The sequence below is a fragment of the Myotis daubentonii genome, chromosome 18 (assembly GCF_963259705.1).
Source record: "Myotis daubentonii chromosome 18, mMyoDau2.1, whole genome shotgun sequence".
Lineage (NCBI taxonomy): Eukaryota > Metazoa > Chordata > Mammalia > Chiroptera > Vespertilionidae > Myotis > Myotis daubentonii.
Genome location: NC_081857.1, coordinates 4,821,605 through 4,847,334, shown reverse-complemented (window position 1 = coordinate 4,847,334; position 25,730 = coordinate 4,821,605). Strand labels below are relative to the sequence as shown.

The 25,730-nt window shown below is 44.6% G+C and overlaps 3 protein-coding genes across 6 annotated transcripts in view; 2 read left to right on the top strand and 1 right to left on the bottom strand.

The window, feature by feature from the left end:
• The window catches only part of CCDC181 (coiled-coil domain containing 181), a 36,087-nt gene extending 18,092 nt beyond the window's left edge, over positions 1 to 17,995 (top strand). The window contains exon 7 of the mRNA XM_059674138.1: positions 17,438 to 17,995. The gene's annotated coding sequence lies outside the window, so the exon portion shown is untranslated. The remainder of the gene's footprint in view (positions 1 to 17,437) is intronic.
• On the bottom strand, positions 361 to 19,106 carry BLZF1 (basic leucine zipper nuclear factor 1). Its single transcript, XM_059674151.1, has 7 exons — positions 19,037 to 19,106; positions 17,989 to 18,062; positions 13,227 to 13,666; positions 11,054 to 11,253; positions 8,290 to 8,418; positions 5,165 to 5,384; positions 361 to 1,710 (listed from the first exon to the last, which is right to left on the bottom strand). The coding sequence occupies exons 2-7, from the start codon at positions 18,017 to 18,019 to the stop codon at positions 1,525 to 1,527; spliced, it is 1,206 nt and encodes a 401-aa protein (XP_059530134.1). The 5' UTR covers positions 18,020 to 18,062; positions 19,037 to 19,106; the 3' UTR covers positions 361 to 1,524.
• Positions 19,107 to 19,548: 442 nt separating this feature from the next.
• The window catches only part of NME7 (NME/NM23 family member 7), a 118,310-nt gene continuing 112,128 nt past the window's right edge, over positions 19,549 to 25,730 (top strand). For 2 of the 4 annotated variants that reach the window (XM_059674148.1, XM_059674147.1), the window contains exon 1: positions 19,550 to 19,680. In XM_059674148.1, the coding sequence (XP_059530131.1) occupies positions 19,678 to 19,680 (3 nt within the window). In that variant the 5' untranslated portion in view covers positions 19,550 to 19,677. Of the gene's footprint in view, positions 19,681 to 25,730 lie in introns of all 4 variants that reach the window. The other 2 variants (XM_059674146.1, XM_059674149.1) reach the window with 2 other exon arrangements.

Genomic DNA, 25,730 nt, shown 5'->3' with positions numbered 1-25,730 from the left:
TTGGGTTGTTGAGTTGTAATTCTTTACTTATTCTGGTACTGGGCCCTTATTAGACATGTGATTTGCAAATATTTTTACCCACTCTGTGGGTTGCCTTTTTATTCTGTTGATAGTGTCCTTTGATGTACAAAAGTTTTTAATTTTGATGAAGTTCAATTTATCTTTTTGTTTTTGTTGCCTGTGCTTCTGGTTTCGTAACTAAGAAATCACTGCCAAATCCAACATGATGAAGCCTTTCCTCTAAGTTTTATACTAAAACTAAAGGAAAGGCTGAAGAATCAATCAGTTGTAAATAGTATAAGCTAGATGAAGACTTGAAATGAAATACATCATTCTGAGGGGAAAAAAGACAACATTGCATAAAGAAGATAGAGAAATTTATTGCCACATGAAATTATAAATATAACTCAGATGAATCAGACCAAAAAAATCACTAGGTTGACATTAAAATACAATGTACTTTGACCAGATTTGTTTCTTGAAGGCTTCTCCATTGACAGGCACTTCTGTAACTAATTAGTATAATTTGGTATAAACATTTTATGGATAGTTTTAAAGGCCTATAAAAGGATGTTTGTGATTATCCATCATAAACAATAATGGATCTTACATAATGTAAATTTAATGGATGGGTTACATGATTGAGTTTGTACTGTATCCTAGAAAGATCCTACTTTCTCCACCTTATTTTATAAATATCAAATTGGATATTTTGTTGCTTTGCCAAATTGAGCAAATAGTTAGAACCTGTTTCTTCTATATATATCAAGTGGCATCCACTCAAAATATGGAATCCTCTGCACAAAAACAGCAGAACACATTTTGCTGAAGCTCTTGTTAATGTGGCTGTCAGTTCCTAATTTTCCTAATATACAGCATTTATTTTAAAAGATTTATCCCTTCACCTACTGTATTTCCTAAGCCTCCTTTGTAGCCCCTCACACCCCAAATTCACCGAAAGGGAAAAAACACTTCCTCCCTCATCCCCCCTGCTGATTATTACTTTAGAGTAGGGGTCAGTAATGGGACGAATAGTAAATATTTTAGGCTTTGCAGCCTGTTTCCTCTGCGGAGCTCTGCTGTGGTACTACAAAAGCCCACTGCAGATAGCAGTACATGATGGGTGTGGCTGCCTAAGGCCCATGGCTCTAGTTTGCCAATCATTGATTTTGATTACCAAATTAAATCTGTGCATATAAAATATATAACAAGATAAACAATAATTTGGGGCCTAAAAGAAGGTATATAGTTTTTCCCTTTTAAAGCCCATTAGGAAAAGCATCATGTAATACCCAGGAAGCATTCCCCACTTTATATATATTTGCACTGCTTCATTCTTTCCTTACCCTGAGACATTTATTAAGAAAGGGTAACCTGGAGTCTAGTACATAAAACATTTTGGGGATATACATTATTTAAGTAGAAAGTGAGATTACTTCTAGCATTATAGGAACCCCAGCTCCCCACTAAGAATGGCTCCTGGGTAGCAGGCACATGCCTGCAGCATAACCCCAATGTTACACGTTAAAGGGCAATAAGTTCTCCCTGGCAGTTGTTGCAGCAATTGAAGGTGATATTTTCATATCTAGTATAGGGATGAAATCGCCCAATATTTTTCTTTGTAGCAAGTAAGGTGGTTGGTGAAGACTCAGAAAATGGATTATCAGATGAGCTTTCTGAACTGGTAGCTGGGTCCAAAATGTGTAGCACCTGAGGAAAATAAGAAGTGATGTCAGAAGTATGCAGCAGGGACTGTAAACCCCTTGGTTTTATTGAGGTATAACTCCCTATGTAGCTCCATTTCATTAATATGTAACTATCATAAAAATAACATCTGAATAAGGAATTTGATGAGAGAACTTATTCCGTTTCTCAAAAAGCTCTAAATTTAACAATGATGTCTGGTTATTACACTACCTAGTTTACATATTTTTTAAAAATGAAGAAATTGATGTTCTCTTATGGATACTGATGAAAACATAGAAGAAAATAAGATTGTATCAGTTCTACCTTAAGTTATGTCCATTTTCATCCTAAACCAAAAAGTACCCACTATCTTCTTCCTTTAGTCTTTCATGCAACTGCTTGAAATCAGGATTCTACCGATTCTTCTATTGAAATCCTACTTCACAGTTTCTGATCACTGACTTATAAAAATCAATGGCTTTTCATTTTTCTTTTACTAATTTATATGCAACATTTCATGCCCACCAGCATGTTCTTGTTTGGGTTTCATGGACACCATGCTCCCTAATTGTTCTGCTCTGACTTTCCCTATTCTATTGTTTTACTGAGACCCACAGCAGGAGGAACTCTTGAGTTGAAAAGCTTCTCCAATAAGGGATAACATGCTAACGCTGACTATAGTTCCTGTTTCTCGTGTTCATCTTCTCCCGCCTGTCATCGTGATGAGGACGGGTTATGGTGGGAAAGAGGGAGGCAGTGCAATTGGAAAGGAATTGAGAAAAGCACTGGTTCCATGAGCCAAGGGAAGAGAGTGCTACAAGTAAGAAGGAGCCGTCAGTCCTAGCAAACACTGCTGGCAGCAGCTGCAGAACCAGGGACACAACTTCCCAACAAAGAGAATGGAGAAGGAGAACAGAAAGGTAAAGATGACGTGTTTAGTTTTAGCCACCGATTCATTCAGTAAATAGAGTACCTACTTTGTGCAAAGGGTTATAGCAGACCTCGAGGACACATCAGACACAGCCCCGCCCGTAAAAGCTCGTACTTTGGGAGATGGAGCATCAAACAGTTGCAATTTTACATGTTAAAGAGCTATATGTACAAAACGTAACGGCAGCCTGGAGGAAAAAACATCTAGGTTTTCCAGTGAGATTCGGGGAGGGCTGATTCTTCAGATAGAGAGGTGCAGGAAGGATGGTTGAGGCAGAAGGAATAGTATGTATAGGCGGGTGAGACACAATGGCATATCTGTGGAATAACAAGTGTTTAAATACTGGCATGTGAATTGTATGTACGTGTGTGTGTGTGTGTGTGTGGGGTACACCTGGGAAATGATCCTTGAAAGGAAAAATGGAGTAAAGATTATGAAAATCCTTCTATACAGTATAAAGAATTCAAACTCAATAAGGGAGGCTGGGAGCTGTTTGAACAGGATATTTGAACACTAAAATTGGGGGAGGGGGTGGCATTTTTGAAATAACTCTCTGGCAGGTGAAAAGCAAGGCAGGGATATTAGTGAGGAGTCTCTTGCAATAGTCGAGGTTGGAGGTCAGTGGTTGAACTTGGGATAGAGCACAAATTTGAAGGAACTGATAGGACGTGTAAAACCCAACAGGATCCAGGGGATGAAGGAAATAATAAAAATGATAGCTAGCACGATTGAGAAATTACACCACACTGGAGCCTGCTCTGGGATCTATATGCATTCTCTATGGACTCCTCAGAACATCCCTATATAGTAGGTGTAGTTATTAAGACAGGGAGTACTGGTGAGGAAGGGCTGGCTTTCCTTCTCGTTCCTCTTGGAGGGGTAGAACACATGTGCGAAAGCAAGGAGAAAAGTGATCTATTTTTAGGTGTCTGTGGGACAGACATAGAAATATCCATCTGGATCTGTCTTTTGAACTAAAAAAAATTCTCAAAGTCATAAGCAGAAAGCTATGGGATAAGGAGTCTGTTATGTGAGGAAACGCTCAAGAGTGGACACAGGGAAAGGATGCTCCGTTCCTCAGATCCCAGGAAGAATGGTCACGGAAACAGCAGAGTTATTTGAGAAACCATGGAAGTTTAAAAGCATGGGGAACAGATTCCTATGGAATATCAACACGTAGAGGAGGAGACAAGGTTATGACAAGGAATTCAGTGAGGTAGCATGGAGCCGGGAATGAGTAATGGCACAGAAGTGACATAGTACATAGGACAACAGAGTCATTAAACACTCATGACCTTCGTAAGGACTTGGAGAACAGTGGAGCTAGAAGTCTACTAGGATAAGTGATGGCGGGGGACGTGAGAAACAAGTCAGCTTGTCCAAGGTTCTTGACTGTGAAGGGAAGGTGGTAAGGCCGTCTGCAGAGAACTTAGGGTGGAGGGAGGATGTTTCATTTTAGATGCGAGGCACTTGGGCACGTTCTTAAGCCAAAAAAAGAAAGAGCCAATAGAGAGAAGGGATGAGTGTTGGGGGAGCCTGCTGGGGAGCTTTAGAGAGAGGGACACCTTTTCCAGTAGGAGGGACGTATGGAAAGCTGGCTGCCCTGCAGACAGGCGCCTAGATATCAAGTGGGACCTTGGGGTGGTTTTCTGCCTCTGCTCCCTTTTTCTTCTGTCTGTAAGGAACCAGTCACCTGCTGATGAGTCTGAGGGGTATAGAAACAAAGAAGACAGACAGTTGAACTGACACAGGACTGGAGTCTTCAGGGCACCTGAGAGAAGGATAAGGGACAAAGGCTCTTTGGAATGGAGTCTACGTAAGCTATGGCAAGAAAAAGCCAGGAGAGTGAGCTGATGAGATGAAGAAAAACAATGAAGAGATCAAGGGGGACAAAAATGATGATGTGACAAGGAACAGGGTAATCAGAATTAAGGAAGCAGAGCTGGGAGGAAAAATTGACCACAGGCCAGTGCAAGGTGTTGAGTGGAAGATTTTAAAAGTGGACAGTTCTGGTTAATGGCCAGGCCTAAGATGGGAGCTGGGGAGCTGGATATTGAAGTTCCATGAAGTGAACTTGGTTGTGCTCACAGAACTGAGACCACAGTATGTGACAGGCCATCTATGGTAGCCCTACTTCACCTAGGACTATATGTTCCAGGTCTATACTCTATGATTCGCATCTATATGTGAGAACTAACAAATAATTTCTTAAATCAGAAGTAATATATTATCTACTCATGATTACTAAATGAAAAATTCTACCTGGTAGTTTTCATATCAAAATGAATTCAGGAAAAGGCTAAAAAAATAGGCCCTTTTTCAAAACAATTGCATTTTTCTCTTTAAGAATAGAATAATGATATTCAAGGAAATTAAAGTTTAGAGGAGGAAGTGATTTTCTCCAAGGTCACAAGCTCAGGTGCATGAGCTCATGTTTAAGTCCCATGTTCCTGAACTCCAGCGCCACGCACTTGCCATTAGAACACGCCACCCTTTAGCGAGAGGTCGCTGTTCGAAGTTCCACAGGTCATGCAAGGAATATTTTACCGTTTCAGCCATTTTCTCCGCTGGGGTGCTGCAGAATTCAACAGTTGGCGGAGTCTTTTTTTGACTGTTAGTTCCAACATTTCCCAGAAGATGAGCATTCACCGCTTTTGCCAACTTGTGATTGGTTAGTGCTAGTTCTGCTGTGCTGTGAGGCTGGGTGCTAGGATAGTAGGTCTGCTCTCTTCCCCACTGCAAGGAGACCAGGAGCTCCTCCAGTAAACTGCAGAGAACACGCATGAACACTGAACATTAATAACACAAAACAGAAAAATCAGGAATGCTCAATGCATGAGAAACATATTTCTGAAGTTATATATCTTTCAGAGTTCAATAAATCAGGAAGTCTGGGAAAAGATTAGATTACAAAAAACACTTATCAATTTGCTATATTATTATCTGGAAATCTCTTAACAAGCAGTACTTTTTTGTCCTCATATTCTAGAATAGGTAAAATACACTAGTATATCATTCAGTTGTACAGAACTACTGATTTGATTTGTGCATCTATTCATATGGTATTTCCTTTCTTGTGAGTTGCATTAATTAATTTTTGAATGACATATTACCTACAATTCCTGGGCTAAAATTTACGTGGACATGATGTATAAATCTTTTTATACTGTCATGCTCCACTAAACGATGGGGATATCTTCTGAGAAATGCATCGTTAGACAATTTCATCATTGTGTGAGCATCCCAGAGTGCACTGCACACACCTAGATGGTACAGCCTACGGCACACCTGGGCTACAAACTCGTACAGCAGGTTACTGTACACAAGTATGTCAAACTCGTGGCCGGCAGGCTACGTGCCGTGAGTCTGACATGCTTGCTGTACAACATGAGATTGAGCAAGCGCAAGAGAAATTGATGCAATCCAGAGACACTGGGTGGATGAGGCTGCTGCTGGGATAACATGGTGCACTATCTTGTTGTTTTTTGTAAGTGGAAGAGTGCACTCTAAAATAATGACAAATAGTATAGAAATACATAAACCAGTAACACAGGTATTTATGATCACCAGGTATAGGGACTGTACATATTGTATGTGCTAAGCTTTCATATGGCTGGCAGTGCATCAGGTTGGTTTTCACCAGCATCACCACAAGCACGCAGCCAACCTCAGGATGACTATGTCACCAGGTGATAGGAGTTTTTAGCTCCATTATCATCTGATGGGACCACCATAGGTCCGTCACTGACCAAAACATCTTTATGCAGCACATGACTGTATATGGTTGGATTTGACTCATTAAAATTCTGTGAAGGATTTTTGCAACTATGTGATGAGAACTACTGATCTGTAGTTTTCTTGCAATGTCTCTGTATGGTTTGGTATCAAGATAATGCTGGCCTCATGTAATGAGCTGGAAACTGTTCCCTGCTTCTCTCTTTCCTAGAAGAGTTTGTGTAAATTTGGCTTTATTTCTACCTTACATGTTTGCTAGTATTCACCAGTGAACTCCTCTAGGCCTGGACTTTCATTTACTGGAAGGTTTTTAATTACAAATACAGCTGTCTTAATAGGTTATGCTATTCAGGTTATCTGTTCTTGATACTCTTAGGTAGTTTGTGCATTTTAAGGAGTTTGTCCACTTCATTTAAGCTGTTGAACTTATTGGCATAGAGCTGTTCACAACATTGCCCTGTAATATACACTAGTGTCCCTGTGCACAGGTTCGTGCACATTGAAAGGAAATTAATTAGAAGAAATATTTTAATATCGCTACTCGCGCCTTACTAATGAAAAGAAAATAGGATTCTACCAAGTCTCCCATCTACTTACTCCAGGACTTCTGTGAGGATCAAATAAGATGAGGCATGGGAAAACGCTTCACAAACATTTGATTAAACTGTAAAATGTTTGCACCTGGCTATAAAGCAAGTCGGGTTCCTGGGCTGAAGAAACTCCAAGGATGTTAGTCACTAGGGAGAGGAAGCTGGGCATTGCTACATGACGTCATTACCTGGCGCCCACAGCCACCGTTTTTGGGCTGAGCTGGGCTGTGGGCCACATTTTGCACCTTGGGATCTTGGCAGTGTTGGCTGCAATTTGGTGAGGTGTCGCTCCAGGGTGGTGGCAGGCCTGTGTCCCACTAGGGGGAAGCTGAGTGTTGGTTTGTCAGCACCAGGTCCGTGGTACCATTTATTTTTAAATGGCCAGTGTGCATCTGCCCCCTGGTGGTCAGTGCGCATCATAGCTGCCAGTAGGATGGATGGACACTTAGCCTTTTGTGGGGAATCAAACCCAAGACCCTTTGGTGTGCTGGCTGATGCTCTCACCACTGAGCACCACTAGCCAGGCACCCTGTTATCTTTTTTTATGTTTATAGAATCTGTAGTGAAGCCGCCTCCTCCTCATTCCTGATACTGGTCATGTATATCTTTTTCCCTGATAATACTGAGGTTTCTTAATTTTATCCTTTCAAAGAAGCTGCATTTGGCTTTCTATTTCATTTATTTCTGCTCTCATCCTATTGTTTTCTTCTTTTGCTTAATTTGCTCTTTTTATTCCTTAAGGAGAAAGCTCAGATTATTGACGAGACCTTTCTTCTTTTCTCAGATAAGCATTTAAGTCACAAATTTCCCTCTAAACATTGCGTTAGTTGCCTCCCACAAAATCTGGTATTTTGATATATTGCATTTTCATTCTTCCAGTTTCCCCTATGGTTTCCTCTTTGGCTTGTACTGATCTGATTTCCAATAAATCAATGATGTAGAAGTACAAAGCGCTTTGGAGGGAGACCGCCGATTTTGCCAGTTCTGGGGCACGTGGACATGAAAGCAAGCTCAAACACTGCAGAGTGGTCCTCAAAAAGACCTCCTTCCGAAGGACAAACAAGTACACGCTTTGGCTTCTACCAAAAGTTACACAGAAGTGCAACAAATATAATATAAAATGACTTTTAAGTTCAGAGAGTTCTATGATAAATATAACTAATTCTCTCCAGTTAAGAATGTAAGCCGCAGGTCTTCTATTCTTTTAGTCATCTTCCTTCTCCTGGGCGTCTGTTTGAAATGCTACTCAAGTATATACTGAACAAGCTATAAACGCAGCAGCACTGCAGAACCGCTGTGTGCTGGGCACCGCAGGAGCTCAGAAGAGTCAGAGGTAAAGGGCCAGACCTGTGGGTGGCTTTCATCCCCTGGCGCAGCTGCTCCCGCTCGCTCAGGAGGTCCTGGAGAGCGCCCTGCGCGTCCCGGTGCTGCCGCTGCAGAACTGCCCTGGAGTTGGTTAACTCGTCCGCCATGACCCTGGAAGAGATTAAAATCTTGCCTATAAATTCTCCGACGACAACACAGTGCAAGAAGTTAATATATGACCTTGGCGACTGTCATTTTCAAAAGCTTACAAAGAATATGTAACAGATATATTCTCAGTGTTTCAATCTTCACTAAGAAGCATTTAAAATGTTTACAAGCTGAGAACTCACTGAAGGGATTCAATTAAAATATTTACAAAATGACAAAGGAAATGGACTTTCCTTATATATAGTGACTTCTGGAATGTTCCTCTATCTTACTTCAGATTGACCAGATTTTGGAAAACATAACATTAATCAAATATTTTAAATATAAAACAGTTTAGAGAAAAACAAAAATGCATTATTTTCCTGCAATCCAATGACCTCTTTGCCCTTAGAAGAACACTAAAATATGTAAAAAGGCTTCCACACAGGAAAACGAAGCCTTCCCTCCTGTCCAGAGTCCCGTCCTTCTTTTACATGTAACCAGTGCAGTTCCTTATACATTTTTCCAGAAAAACATTTATGCATATTCAACATAAAACTATGGGTTAAAATAAATATATTTTCACTTACAAAAAGGAATTATTTAATATAAACTTTTCTATACTTTGCTTTTTTCACCTAATAGTTTATCTTGGTGAGTTTTTAGTAACTCACTCCCCTTTTTAAAAATAAAGCTTCACGTTTTCTTCTGATTGGATGTACCAAAGTTTATTTAATCAGTTCCCTATTAATGGCACTAAAGCAAATTTTAAGTATGTTTAATCAGCGGAAAATCTTAAAACTAAAATTAAAGTCTCAAATCATAGCAACAACTAATTTGCTTTGATTTTCACAATGAATGATTAAATCAACTAAAATGTCACTAAAGTATACTCTCTATTGCCCTTAGAATGTTATTGTCATTTTTGATCAGGATGTTAAAAAAAAGTTACATATTATAATAATCTGTTGTCTCTTAAACTGTTCAAGGAGAATTAATTAACTTTCATTCTAAGACAATAAGCAGTACATTCATTTCTCCAAACAGCATCCTATACTGTCATTTTCAAAAACTTGCAAAGAATATTTAACATGGTCAAATTAGAAAACAAAATAAGGACTTTACGAGAGTAGTCAATTACTAGAAGGTAGCACAGATATTAAGACATGAAGAAACATTTTCTTGAAAATTTATTCATCACAATTGTGGTTCTTAGAGTACAGCCTGAGAACCTCTGGGGCTGTGTGAGATATCGCCAGATGACTGGACGTGAATCAACAGTTATTACTAGGAAGCATATTGCGTGTGAAACACTGGCTAAGCATGGGGAATACACAGTTGAATAACCCCCAGACCCCATTCTCCGTAACACAACGTTGGAAGGAGGAGGGGATCTATATAAAAGCCTAAGTGACCAGCCGACCAGCCGGTAGCTATGACGTGCACTGATCACTAGGGGGCAGATGCTCAATGCAGGAGCTGCTGAGCGACAGAAACTTTGCAGCGTGCCCTCTCGCACTCCGGAACCCCTCAGGGGATGTCGGACTGCCGGTTTTGCCCCGAGCCCCACAGGTCAGGCTGAGGGACCCCACTGGTGCATGAATCCGTGCACCAAGCCTCCAGTAAATAGATAAAGAAGCACAATTTCTTGCCGTTTCCCAACAATCCGTGTGTCCAGGGGCCTGTTGGAGCGCAGCCTCATCCACTAGGCACACATATGCCATCCTCCTCTATTTGTGCAAAGAGAGAGAAAGGCTGGGAAGCTCTATTATGTATTAACTACTATGAGAACAAGCATGAAGGACAAAAATACTATCTTACAAAGTGGCAATGACATGAGTTCTCCAGAAAAATAATTTAGTTTTTTGTTGTGATTTTAATATTTACTAGATGTCTGAATTGACAATTTTGTTTCGGTATTAAATACAGTGGGGCCTTGACTTATGAGTTTAATTCGTTCCATGACGGAGCTCGTAACTCAAATTACTGGTATGTCAAATCTTAAAGTGAACGAGTGAGACACGTGATGCCGGGTTGATGTTGTGGCATTCACTGTGATGTTCGCTGTGCCAACTAGCGGTGGGGTATCTGAAGCTGGCTCATAACCCGAATTTTAGCTCGAAACTCAAAGCAAAAAATCGGCCGAGAGACGGCTCGTATCTCGAAAAACTCGTTAGTCGGGACACTCGTAAGTCAAGGCCCCACTGTATTGTAGTGGGAATGATTTCTACTATAGAGTAGTAACCTAGAATTCTGGAATGAGGGAGGATCCTTATATCTCTTCTCCCTTTAGGGCAGGGGGTCCTCAAACTTTTTAAACAGGGGGCCAGTTCACTGTCCCTCAAACCGTTGGAGGGCCAGATTATAGTTTAAAAAAAAACTATGAACAAATTCCTATGCACACAGCAGCGGCAAAAACGCCCAGCGGGCCGGATAAATGTTTTCGGTGGGCCGCATGTGGCCTGTGGGCCGTAGTTTGAGGACCCCTGCTTTAGGGAGTCTGTGCTTCCATCCACAGGAGTGAGAGTCCACATCTTAAATAATATATGAGCAACCAGACTCAGAGTTTGTCACTCTACAATTGACTTTCTTGTGTTATGGGTCAAAAGGCTAATAGATCGAAACTAGAAAATGGAAAACTTTTTAAAGCAGAACATACCTGCTCGCGAGGAATTTGCTCCTCCACACGTCACACTGTATTGACATTCGTTCTAACTGCTCGGCAAGCTGGGCAGTGTTCTGACCTAGGGCTTCATTTTCTAAAATAAGCTGATTTTTCTCACGGGCTAGACGTTCAAAGTGATACTGAAGATCATCACCAACAGAAGCCACCAGCAGCTTTTTTAACTCACGATTGACCTAGAAAAACACATAACGATGTAACACGCTCAGGGGCGTGTCAGTGACTACAGTGCAGAATGAACAAGAGAAACTGTTCTGCGTAATTTGAACCTCCATTAATTAAAGATCAAACAGTGACATTATCTAAGTGTCATGATATACACATATTAACCAAACCTACTTCTATCTTTATAGCCCAGGTGGTTATAAACTGAGCCTCTTATAACAAGAGCACAAGTTATTACCATAAAAATAACAAACTGCTCCCAGTCAACACTTAAAGGGGAAAAATTAGAAAATTAAACAGTGAGTTTTGTTAAAAAATGACAGAGAATTTTTAAATATATATTTTTTTAAATTTATTTTTAGAGAGAGAGGGAGAGGAGTAGAGAGATAGAAACATCAATCGAGAAATATCAACCATCAGCTGCCTCTTGCAGGCCCCCTACTGGGAATCCAGCCTGAACCTCTTGGTTCCTGGGTGGAGCCACAAAGGCCAGTGGACAGAGAATGTTTTATGTGTGTGTTTTCTAATCTTATCTAACATTTAAAAAATAATTTCTTTGTGCCCTATGATTTTTCCTTTTAAGAATTTAAGTGCCGAAACCGGTTTGGCTCAGTGGATAGAGCGTCGGCCTGCGGACTGAAAGGTCCCGGGTTCGATTCCGGTCAAGGGCAAGTACCTTGGTTGCAGGCACATCCCCAGTAGGAGATGTGCAGGAGGCAGCTGATGGATGTTTCTCTCTCATCGATGTTTCTAACTATCTCTCTCCCTTCCTCTCTGTAAAAAATCAATAAAATATATTTAAAAAAAAAAGAATTTAAGTAAAGGAAGAAATTCAGGATTCTCTACAAGCACATCCTTTACATTAATATTCAAAACCCAGGAGTCAAAAATATAAATGTCCAATCACAGGTATCGGTTTATGGTGCAGGCACTGAAGAACTGTGGCTATTTGTAATAGAATATTCTGTGACATAAGAAGACGTTAACAACTAAGGTGGCACTATTTGTAATAGAACGTTCTGTGACGTAGGAAAACATTAACATCTAAGATGGCACTATTTCCATTTGTTTTTTGTATTCAAATTGTTTACAAATATTTTTATAATTAGAAATTAGTTCTTAAAAATATATTAAAATACATTTGGGTAAGAACCACTAACCAGTGTCACAAAGACTGAGAGGGGAAAGTGGAGGCCAAGGCGATGTTAACTATGACGAAAAGATTAAAGAAACACAATCAAACATTATAGATTGTTTCCCTTTACAGTGACGAGAACAATACATATCCTACCATTCTCTATATTCCAAGCATTATGTATACATAGGTAAAAATACTTGGAATTCATGGATCGTTAAAACAGGATTTACTAACAAGTCAGTTTCACAGCCTGAGTTGGCCAGTCTTTGGTCTGGAAATTTACAACTGTAACCTCCTTTACAACTTACAGGTGTCCAAAGGCCCTCACTCTTCCCTCTTCAACGTGGGTTAGAGCATAAGTTCCCGACATACACTAGTTCTATGCGAGGCCCTGAGAGTGGGAAATATAAGAGGAAGCATCTAGAGCAGTGGTTCTCAACCTTCCTAATGCCGCGACCCTTTATACAGCTCCTCGTGTTGTGGTGACCCCCAACCATAAAATTATTTTCATTGCTACTTCATAACTGTAATGTTGCTACTGTTATGAATCATAGTGTAAATATCTGATATGCAGGATGTATTTTCATTGTTACAAATTGAACATAATTAAAGCATAGTGATTAATCACAAAAACAATATGTAATTATATATGTGTTTTCCGATGGTCTTAGGCGACCCCTGTGAAAGGGTCGTTCGACCCCCAAATGTCGCGACCCACAGGTTGAGAACTGCTGATCTAGAGCATGATGAGCTGTAGTGAGTGGCACCGCCTTCCCAGGAGGAGTGGGGTCTCTAACTCGCAGGCCCAGGGCCAGGTGTGGGCACCGCTGCAGCCCGGCCCCTTACCTCCGTCTGCACGCGGAGCTGGTTGGAGAGGCCCTCCCGGTCCTGCAGCAGCCTCCTTTCCGAGTTCCGGAGCTTCTCCAGGGTGCTCCTCGCCTCTGCGAGCTCCTTCCTGGGCTCTGCAGCCCCCTCAGACGGACCAGAGAGCTCCCCTTTCTGACGTCCGAGAGGCTTAACCTTGGCATTTTTGTTGGGGACAACGTGGGTTATAGCAGCTTTGGGAACCAATATCCTTATAGCTTCGACTTCCACCGCTTTCTCGGTGAGGATCTTGCCCAGCTGCAGGACTCCCGGGCTCTCTGAGGCGACTGCTTTCCTGCGTGGACTCGGAAGGGCGTGGGGCTTTACAGGTTGGACTCCAGAGGTGACTTCAACAGACTTAGGTGGCTCCTCCGTTTCCATTCCATCTCCTGCTCCTCGGACTGGGGTTGAAGTCAGGGTGACTGAAAAAGGGAGCACAAAACATAAACTACTTGCTGAAAAGAAGTACCAAGAAAATGCCAAGACATGTCAGAATTACTGGCATTTACAGAATGGAAATATTCAGACTGAAAGTAATTTTCAAAACAATTGTGTGTCAAAGAAAGATGAACCATGCCCTCCAGGTTCAAGCTTCCCTTACGTAAATGGCTTCTCTCAGTAGGAAATGCAGCTTTGGAATCGGGGTGTTTGGTTCTGACCTCTACTTCCTAGACCTAGTATGACCCTAGGAAAATCACTTAGCCCTCCATGAACCTCAGTGTCCTAACCTGCAAAATGGAGACAATGACAGTTGTGCTGCAGGTTGTGGTAAACAAGAACACAGTAAGATCAAGAGCCTGGCGCACCTAGACACGCAATAATGTCAGCTAACTATAAAAAATAAATATCAACTATATATATGCATATTTAAAAACATCTACTTCAAAGAGATTTATCTGTTGTCTGAACTCTTGGAAAGAATGCTTCGCACAAATTACCCAACTGGACTATCCAATGCTCTCTCCCAGGCCTCTAATCGCTGTTCCCGCTGACTTATTCTCCTAAGTGGCTTCTTTGGCCCTCACTGTGGCTCTCGGTTACCCCTAAGAAGTCAGCTTCAATCCACGCTTGACATTCAATCTTCCCGATTGTTCCGGCCCACTCTCTGAAGAACACCCATGGCACTTACTGTCTCAAACATTCAGTTTGAAACTCAATCATGAACCAACATTATCATTTTAAGGGTTTTGTACATGCTATTTTCTCTTTCCCAGTAAGTCTGATAAGCACATTAAGAGCAGACATTATGCCCCATACAAGTGGAAGGAACATGGTGCAATAGATATGATAGGACTTTGGGGATCAGCCAGATCTGGTTTGAATTTCTTTCCACTGTTACTGTCTGGACAAAATCCTATAATGATCTCAGCTTCAGTTTTAACTTCCATGGAATTAATTTAATAATATGTACATCTAGGTAGTATTAAATCTGAATTTTAAATGAGAAAATATTAAGTAACAGGTAACCAACACTTACAAAAGACTTAGCATGTGCCAAATACCATTCTAAATACTTTACATAGAACTCTTGTAATCCTTCCATAACCCTGTGAGTAGTACGATAAGCTCTATTTTATACAGGAGGAACATGAGGCACAGGGTGGTCCAGCAGCTTGCCTAAGGTCACACCACACAGCTAGTAAGTGAAGAGGCAGAAGTGAATTCTAAGTAGTTGCCACTGCATATACTGCCTCTTCCAGTGTCCCGAAGTTCAAGTTCAGGTATAAAGTAAATAGCAGGCATTCAATAAACAGTAGCACCCATCCCTTTCCTCCATAACGCTTAGTGCACTACTGCACACATGTTTACCAAACTAATTTGCTCAACGGAAAAAGATTACCTTCCCTCACGTAAGCAAGAAGGCAGCTCTGCTCACCAGTACGCTGCCACTGCTCCAGTCAGTAACAGGTTTGTTTCTTCCACCCGTTGTCTTACCGCCAGTGGAGCAGTAAGAAAAGTGTCAGAGTCACCTTTCTCCAAGAGAGGGCTCCTTCACTGACTCAGGCAGAAGGTGGTTTAGGGCTGAGGAAGACGGAGGATGTGCTAGAACAGGAAGTGCTGCAGACCTTGAGGAGGTAACTCAGGTGACCCCTAACCTACACGGAGCTCCTGAACTCGTGCGTAGCATCCCTTTGAGCTACACCTTAGATTTCCTGCCATTTGACAAGTCCACACATTGGAGAAATGGAGGGCAAAGCCCACAAATGTAATAATTAACCTTTATTCAACTTACTATGAGAGAAGGGCTTCTCCACGTCCTTCAGATGCGTGACATTTAATTTTTACACCTGTCTCATGAGGTAAGCACAACATACACATTTTGTAGACAGAAACAGGGGCCTTGAAAGTTGCACAGCCTGTCCAAATCATCTGTGTCAGATTGGGATTTGAATCCAAATCTGACTCCAGAGTAAGCTGTTAACTGGCCCAGGAGGCCATCCACAAACCACAACTCTTGCCTCATCAACCTGAAGTTAGCCTCTGCTAATGATGCTACCTGGCAGACCATGGAGCCCACAGAATTTATGACGGTTATAGTGAGCTTTCAAAATCGCGCAGAGCCGATCTGCATCAAACCCTGAATGGCCTCCCATCTCTCTCAGAACAACCCAAGATCCTTAGCATGGCCTGCCCAGCTCTCCGAGACCTGGCCCTGCCTGGGTGCTGGGCTCCACTTCTGCCATTCACCCCCCAGACTCTGGATTCCAGCCTGACTTGTTTTTTGGAGGGGTACCAATATCAGCAAAAGTCTGCCTTCCTCTCCAGACATTTCTCTGCTTGGAGTATTTTTCCTAACACCCTCCCCCCTGCAGCAAGTTCCTTACCCACCCTTCAAATCTCAGTTCAACCCTTCTTCCTAAGGATCTCTGTCTAATGCAAATCTAATTATCACCGAGACACCTGGCATTTAAGATGTAATGTAGAATCATGAATTAACCACAATTTTTTTTTTTAAAGAAACTAGCCCGGCTGGTGTGGCTCAGTGGTTGAGCACTGACCTATGAACCAGGAGTTCACGGTTCGATTCTGGTCGGGGCACGTGCCTAGGTTGCGGGCTTGAACCCCAGTGGAGGGTGTGCAGGAGGCAGCCGGTCAATGATCCTCTCTTATCACTGTTGTTTCTACCTCTCTCTCCCTCTCCCCTCCTCTCTGAAATCAATAATATATATGTATTTTTTTTTTTTTTTTTAAGAAACTAGAGCTTTACATTCAGGCCCACTGAAGCTTAACAGAAATCTCCTTTCAAACAAAATATGTTCAAGTTCCAATCAAATTCAATCAACTTGGTTCAACCACAGTTTACTCTTAGCTGCATTTACACTGTCCTACTTACTCAGGGCTTAGGAGTGCCAAGTTGTACTGTGTGCCACGTGGCAGCTCCCTCTCTGTAATGGCGACGATGCCAGCCCACAGGCACGCACCAGCAGGCACATGGGTCAGGGCTTCCCCTTTCCTCACCTGGAAGCTCACCTTTCACAGTTCTGTTTTTCTCATGACACACATAGAAACCTTTATTACACATGCACTGGGCACAAGCCAGGACACATTCATGAGCAATTACCTTCTCCCAAGTGGGAGGACCACGATGTGTGGTACCAGCTCCGTAATGATGAGCAATGCTTACGTAAGGCAAAACATCACCCCTATCCTTCTCCACTCTTTGGAGGGAACTAACCAAATAATTCAGTTGTGCAGCAACAGTATTTCCATCTGTGATCAGTTATCAAAGATTAAAACATATCTGAGGTTTCTGACTCATTCTTATTGTCTTTCCCAAGGATGCTGAAAGGCAGGGAAAGAACAAATGATAGGGGTTGGCAAACTGTTCCTGTAAAGGGCCAGATAATAAATATTTTAAGCTGTTTAGACCATGAGACAAAGTTGAGCATATTATGTAGGTACTTATAAAAGAAGGGGGAAAAAGACCCCCACAATTTTATACATGAAATTCAAACTAATCATTGAATATTTTTTTAATATAGGTCTAATAATGAGAAGAACAGAATTCTTTTTTATTTGGGATAACACTTGGCTTAAGTGGGATTCAGTTAGTGCTCCCTATTATCAAACTGATTGCAAATGTTCTCAGGAGTCTCAGGAACCCTAATTTTCAACCCTGCTCTAGAATACAGAGGCAAAAAGAATATGACTTCGTAGTTTGTTATTAAACATTTCTCCTTTTCTCATAAAAGTGCAAATCTATGAAGGCAGACACCTTAAGTCAGCATGATGGTGCGATAGAACGAACACCAGATGCCGAGTCAAAATAACTCCAGTCCCTCCTGCCACAGACTGTGTGACCTGGGGCAAATCCCTGACCTTTCCCCTCCTCCCCGCTCAGGGCTTTCAGAGTAATGCAAACACCAGCGTGTCTTCAAATCACCGCTTTCCCTGTGGACGAGAGTGCTGGGAGCTCCTCAGGCTCGCCTGCCTCCTAGCCTTTGTCTCCTCAGCTTCCGGAAATGTGCTTGGCACAGAAAAGGTGAATTGGTGCTTCCTGAAGTTCACTGATGTTAACACACACCCTAGAGGATTTCATGCTAACAGCCAGTAACTATCATCCTAAAACTGCTTAATTTTTGTCCCCTCCCCACCAAATCATGAGTGAAAGACTCAGCTACAGTCCGAGACACAGATGATCCCCAGGCCTCTATGTGATCTACTCCGCTGGCTCAAACATGCCTTTGCCCTATCATCCTAAATGTCATGGTTTAAAAACAATTATCATCGAAAGAAGACTTACCTTTAGTTTGTAAACTCTCAAGAGTAGTCATTTTTAATCAATGAAAATGCACCCCAAGACTTCTACTGAATAACCTAAAAATGTATAAAATGAAAGAATTAAAACAATACTGTATAAACACATTTACTAAGTAATACCCTGAAACTTAATTATATTCTACTTCTGTATTTAGTAACATGCATTTAGAAAGGGAGTAGCCCTCACACCCCTTTTTTAACAGGCGGTATTGTTAAAGCTACCAAAGCTCTCTCTCACACACACACAAAAAATCAGGGGTGGTATTTCTGTCACTGTCCTCACCAGGATACTCTAAATTACTGGATGTGTGTCCTGAATTTCAGTTCAGAAATAGCACATAAGCTATTGCAGAGGCTCTTGCATCATTGACATAACAACTGGAAATTTAAAGTAATTAGTGCCAGCAGACACTGGCACTAATGTGTTCACTTTGTATATCAGAGCTTCTATTTAGATGTTTAACAAACAATACAAATACTCATGATGGCTCACTTTGCACGTCCTCAGAAATAAAATTAAGTGGCATAGCATGGACTCTCAGAAATGTGTGCGTGGCCGCAAAGTATCGACGAAGAGTCACTGCAGAACACGAGAGGGAGGAGGGAGGAACGCGATGTTAGTAATCGATGGTGAACTGCTCAGGAGGGCGGCTGGTTTCCCACAGCAGCCATCACCCGAGGACTCGCCGCAGCTCGCAGCTCGGCACGGGGCTCTGGGACTCGCTTCCCCGGCAAACGGGTCTCAAAGTGCCTCGGAGGGCGCAAGGGGCCCGCCAACGGCGCTGGGAAGATGCTGCGCGACGGACAAGCACCGCGAGCGCCTGGGCGAGGGCGGGGGTCGGGGTCGGGAGTGGGTAACAGGCGACCCGTAAGGAGGCCACACGCCTGTCAACCTCTGCCGTCCCGGGTGGTCGTACCCGAAGTTCCGACCCGGTCCAGCCTTAGACCCGAAGGCGTGGACACCAAACTCCAGCCCAGACTCCGTCACTGTCAACGTCCCCCTGGTCCCACCGGCCCGTGCTTGGACGTACCTCTGAGACTCTCAGTCCTCCCCAGCGGGCTCTCCGGTCCAGGGGGCTCGGCGCGAAGTCCTGGGGTAACTTCTCCGCAGTCAGGCCCCTTCCATTCCCAGCCGCCCGCCGGCCTTCGCGACAGCGACTTCCCGCTCCCTCCTGTCACTTCCGATCGATTACTCAGGGTTTCGTTTCCGGAATACGTTTCCAAACAAACAGGTAAACATGCTCTGTCGTGCGTTTAAACTCAAGTAACGCAGACCAGACGGTGTAGGCTTCAGTGAGTGAAAGCTGGAAAGAAGTGAGTGAAAACTGGAAAGATGCTTATTTTAAAATAAACTAGAGACTATTTGGACCCTAGCAGGATACTGGCTTGAACTTCCGGGTCACCTGTCAACGAAACGGAAGTGATGACGCTGGCAAGACCTAGGCTGTGTTCCGTCGCCCCGGGCCACGGCGTCCAGGGATGCGAACGTCGACTGGGTGGGCGGAGCTTTGATTACTCCCAGCCAATAGGGACGAGGGAGAGGGGCCGCGGCCGCTACGCGGCGTCCTGCAGGGGGCGGGGCTCCGTTGCCAGGGTAACCGGGCGTCGGTGTCGGAGCTGGTATCTTCCTGTGGCAGTGCTACCGATTTCTGTGTGCTGAGCTCCTGAGACTATGGTGAGTGCCAGCCGAGGCCAGAGAACGGCTCCGGGGTCCTGGTGTCGCGGGGTCCTGGTGTCGCAGGGTCCCCGGTCCTGGGGCGGGTGCGCACTCGGGGCGTCCCCGGCCCTTGCACCTTCGCCCCGTCGTCTCTTTGGGGCTGCTGAGCCCCTAGACTAGTAATTCGACAGGAAGTGTAGGGTAAGACACTGACCCTGACAGCCTGAGGTGAAGCATCATTCCGGACAAACGCTTTAAATGTTTGCATGTTCCTCGTTGCATCTTTCAAGCGCTCGGCTCCACCTCGGCGCGCTTCATCTCAGAGGATGCGGTGGTGTGCACGTGGTTGCTCCCGTCTCCCCATCTGAGTCTTTGCCCCCCGAGAGGCGGAGGGCTGTCCGTCTGTCCGCAGAGGGTCTCAGGGCCACCTCGCAATGGCCCGCGGATTCCTGCTGGCTCCGCGCTTTTCCACGCGGGAGACGCGCTCGCTGGAGCCTCGCCCCCAGGAATTCTGAGTTAATAGGACCAGGGCTCGGGATCTGCATTTTTAAAAGCCTGCGGGTGATTTTAATCCAGTCATCTGTTTGAGAGCGCCAGGGTTCTACTTAACTCCCGTCATTTCAAACCTTTTAAACATCTGTGACTAACGGACTGCAGGTGACAGTCTAACAGCCAGTTTCTTCACCCTCATGGCCCAGCCTACACATGGATCTGTATTTCTGTCCACGATGCAGCCTGGTGTTTCCAGGTTAGAGAAATGTGCTGAAGGATAACACATCCATCTTTCCCTTAGATCTCATTCCCTCCCATTCATGTCAAGACTCTTTGCTTTTCTGTTTTTTTCCTGTGATTTTAGCCTTTTCCTCTCCACTTCCTTCTCCTCGGTGTTAGAATCATACATCTTAAGGAAAGGAAATAAAACAAAAACACACCCTCCATTCTGTGCTTCTCCGCAGTTCTTCCGCTTATCTATCAGCAAACTGCGTGAAAGCCTCTGTCTTTGCTTCCACTCCCGCCTCGTCAGCCTCGGTATTCTGCTTTCTTACTTCCTGTCTAAAGGCTTAGTGATGCTTCTCTGGCTTAGGTTTCTAATGGCCTTGCTAGTGCTAAATCTGGCAATGACTCCTCAAAGTTTACTTCGGCTGCTGTGACCGAAACTCATGGTCATCCATTCCCTCTCCCCCCCCACCCCCCCACTGGCTTTGCCTGCTTTTTTGATGCCATTCTCTGGGACTCGCTCCTTAATTAATTCACTCCTCAGTCTATGCATTTTCCATGGGTGACTTCATGCACACACATGAGTTCTCCTAGTGCAGCGGTTCTCAACCTGTGGGTCGCGACCCCTGTGGCAGTCGGACGACCCTTTCACAGGGGTCGCCTAAGACCATCCTGCATATCAGATATTTACATGACGATTCATAACAGGAGCAACATTACAGTTATGAAGTAGCCACGAAAATAATTTTATGGTTGGGTCACAACATGAGGAGCTGTATTTAAAGGGCCAGGAGGTTGAGAAACACTGTCCTAGTGCCTGAGCTTCCATCCCTCAGTTTTGGTTCCATCTCAGACCTGCTGGGGTCTAACCTAGGTGTTTCCTGACCATCTCGACCTGGTTACCACAAAGGCCCTTCAGCCTTATTATGACCAAAACTGAACTTGGTCTCTTTTCTCCTGGTTTCTCTTATTTCTCCAAGATAATGAATGGTAGCTACCACCATCTTGTCACCTACTCCAGGAACCAGGGCTAGCCTGCATTCCTTCCTCTCCCATGTCTCCCTTACTCAGCTGGTCAGCAATTCCTGTTTAGTTTAAGACAGCATTTCCTGCCGGGACTCTTGTAGCAGTGTCTTCAACCATCTGGTCTGACAATTCCCCAATGCATTATTTTCTTTGGCATGAGAAGGAATTTTCTAGAACCCAAATCTGTTGATGTTACCCACCTCTTTACAACTCTAGACTCTCCATTCCCTAGGGCTGTGGTCGGCAAACTGTGCCTCACGAGCCACATGCGGCTCTTTGGCCCCTTGAGTGTGGCTCTTCCACAAAATATCATGTGCGGGCGCGCACGTACAGTGCGATTGAAACTTCGTGGCCCATGCGCAGAAGTCGGTATTTTGTGGAAGACCCACACTCAAGGGGCCAAAGAGCTGCATGTGTCTCGCAAGCCACATTTTGCCGACCACTCCCCTAGGGTATACAGTTCACAGTTACTGGTTTGGCACACAAGGCCCTCCATGATGAGCACTTGCATGTCGGCCTCCTTTCCTGCTCCTCCTTTCCTGCACGTGCCTTTAGCCTCTTGCTTTCTAGCTCCTTGCCTTTCATTGAACATTGACTTGTGAGCTTGTTGCCCCTACTTTGCACGAGTGACCTCTTTGCTTGTCAAACCCCTGTGGACCCTCCAGTCCCAGGTGAGGTGTCTCTTCTGTGATGCCTGACTTACCTACTCAAAGGAAGCTGACGCTTCACTCGTTTTGCTACCAGTTTACATAGTACACATCTCTGTTATGAGCACATTCAAGTTGAAATTATTTGTGTATAGATTCGTCACCTTTACTAAGCTGTGAACTGTTAGAGGAATGGATCTTCATTTTGTTCGCTGCTATTCCAATGGTTCTCAACCTCCCTAATGCCACGACCCTTTAATACAGTTCCTCATGTTGTGGTGACCCCCAACCATAAAATTATTTTCGTTGCTACTTCAGAACTGTAATTTTGCTACTGTTATGAATCGTAATGTAAATATCTGATATGCAATATGTGTTTTCCGATGGTTGTTACCCACAAGTTGAGAACTGCTGGCTTAGACCATATTAGGCACTTAGATATTTGCTGAGTGAATCCTATCTAATAAAGAGGGACTATGCTAATTGACTGCCACCACCTCAAAGATGGTGGTGCCCACAGCCAATAAGGAGGGAATATGCTAATTGACTGCCACCCCCTCAAAGATGGTGGTGCCCACAGCAAGTAAGGAGGGAATATGCTAATTGACTGCCCCGCCCTCAAAGATGGCGGCACCCAGTTCCCTCAGCCCCGTCGGGTGGGCCCAGCTGCTCCATGTACCTGCCTCCAGAGTCCCCCAGTCCTCCCAGCTGCTCAGAGCTGGTGCGAGGCACAGGCAAGCCTCAGATGGCGGCTGCCCAGCTGCCTAGGGCCGCCTGAGGCTCAGGTAACCAGGACCGGCCGAGACTTGTGCTGCCGGCAGTGGCAGCAGCAGAGGTGTGATGGGGCGTCGCCTTCCCCTGATCGCCGGGTCGTCTCCCACCCCTGAGGGCTCCTGGACTGTGAGAGGGGGCAAGCTGGGCTGAGGGACCCCCCTCCAGTGCATGACTTTTCATGTACTGGGCTTCTAGTAAAAAGACCGTGGTAAGTGATCTGAGGGCACTCGGAGGGTCCAGAGTGCTGGGGATATTGGAGGATGGCATCCTGACTCCTCAGAGTCAGAAAGCCACCCTGAAGCAAATGGAGTCAGTTTCAGCAGCGAGAGCTCAGTCCTGTGCGATGACATAAGGAGGTGGAGAGCGACATTTGTAGGGAACTTTTTTGTTGTTGTTGTTTTTTGTGTGTGTCCCTGCCTTACATTTTGTCGTTCAGACTTCCCCTCACCCTCTGCCTTGGCTGGAGTTGTGTGTGTGGCTCTTTCCACTAGGTCCATGGTTGACAAACTGCGGCTCACGAGCCACATGCGGCTCTTTGGCCCCTTGAGTGTGGCTCTTCCTAAGCCTTAGGAGTACCCTAATTAAGTTAATAACAGTGTACCTACCTATATAGTTTAAGTTTAAAAAATTTGGCTCTCAAAAGAAATTTCAGTCGTTGTACTGTTGATATTTGGCTCTGTTGACTAATGAGTCTGCCCACCGCTGCACTAGGTGGTCAGTGAAGGCCCCTCTGGGGAAGGGGCTTCTGTCCTGGGGCCTGAATGATGAAGTGCAGTGATCTGGGGGAAGGTTCCAGGCAGCCCGAAGGAGATCAAAGGCCCCGAAGCAGCACGTTTCAGGAACTGACCTACGGTTTAATGTAAAAAACAAACAAACAGAGAAGTTAGGGTATGGCTGGCAGCAGTGGGGAAGTGTGGTAGAGAATGGCATGAGATGTGCTTAGAGAGGTAGGCAGAGGACACTGTGAGTCTTAAAACAGTGTTTCTATAATTGTAGGTTGTGCACTAGCTGGTTTGCTCAGTGGTTAGAGGGTCAGCCTGCGGACTGAAGGGTCCCAGGTTCAGTTCTGGTCAAGGGCATGTACATCCGTTGTAGGCTCAATCACTGGCCCCATCTGAGCGCTTGTGGAAGGCAACCAATCAATATGTCTCTCTCACATTGGTATTTCTTTCTTTCTGTTTCTCCCCGCACCCCTTCCACTCTCTCTAAAAATTAATAGAGAAAAAAATATTCTCAAGTGAGGATTAACAAAAAAATAAAAATAAAATAAAATTGTAGGTTGTAACCCATCATTCCTTCATGAAGTTGACTTGTGGTATGTAGCCAGCTTTAAAAAAGAAGACTGCATAAAATAAAATAGCCATATTCATTGCACATAGTAAGGGTAACTTTGATGAAATTTTTATTTTAAATTTGTGCATTGTGTCTGCTGGGTTCTGATGTAAAATATATTTCATGCTGTAAGTCACAATAGTGTACTGTGAATAATCCTATACTAATAAAAGAGAAAAATGGTAATTGGCGTACAACCGATACCTTTTTCATTGGCTAATCAGCGAGATATGCAAATTAACTGTCAGCCAAGATGGCGGCTGGCAGCCAGGCAGCTGAGAATAGGAGGCTTGGTTGCCCCAGCGATGGAGAAAGTCAAGGATCCCCGCAGCTGCGGGCTCTGAGCTCCTGAAGCAACAACTCCAAAAGATACAATGTTTCAATTATAGAAGCTCAAAGATGGCGGTTAATTTGCATACTCAGGCTCCAAGCAGAGCGAAGCCAAACAGCCCTGAAGCAGCAGGGCAGAGAGGCCTCAGGGCCTGGGATCAGCAGAGTCGAGGGGCCTCCCTGCCCTGTGATCAGCGGATCCGAGAGGCCTCCCGGCCCCGGTGATCAGCGGAGCCGAGAGGCCTCCTGGCCCCGGTGATCAGCGGAGCCGAGAGGCCTCCCGGCCCCCGTGATCAGCGGAGCCGAGAGGCCTCCCAGCCCAGGTGATCAGCAGAGCCGAGAGGCCTCCCAGCCCAGGTGATCAGCAGAGCCGAGAGGCCTCCCAGCCCCGGTGATCAGCAGAGCCGAGAGGCCTCCGGCCCCACGTTCAGGGGAGCCAAGAGGCGTCCTGGCCCTGGGATCAGCGGAGCAGCGAGGCTTCCCAGCACCGGGATCAGTGTGACAGGGTGCGGAGCCCCAACCCTCTGATTGGCCCTGCTCTGTGCATGACAGGAGTGGCGCTGCAACCTCCCTATGGACCCTGCCTTGAGTGTGACAGGGGGCGGTGCCCCAACCCTCCAATCGGCCCTACCCTGAGCATGACTGAGGGTGGCATCGCAACCTCCCAATCTGCCCTGCTCTGTGCATGACAGGAGGCGGCGCCCCAACTCCCCAATGGGCCCTGCTCTGAGCCCGACCAGGGGTTACACCTAGGATTAGGCCTGCCCTCTGCCACCCAGGAGCAGGCCTAAGCCAGCAGGTCCTTATCTCCTGATGGGTCCCAGACTGTGAGAGGGCACAGGCCAGGCTGAGGGACCTCCTCTCCCAACCCCGAGTGCACAAATTTTTGTGCACCGGGCCTCTAGTATATATATATATACTGATATGACCACCTGAATTTGTAGGCAAATTAGCTATAATTTCGCACTGAAGTTGCTAGAGGGCCAGACCATTAAAAATAGGGAAGCAGGTTGTTTCCCACAACAGTAGAAGTGATTTTTTTTCTGAAGATATGGGTAAACAACACGATTTAACAGCCTTTGAACATGGGATATATATGAACGTGAGTGGCCAGATTATTATGACCACCCCATCAGGGCCACCTTTTGCTTTCAATACTGCGGCGATTCTTCTTGACATTGACTCCACGAGATGTTGAGAGGTGATGTGAGGAATCTGACACCATGCCTGATGAATAGCACT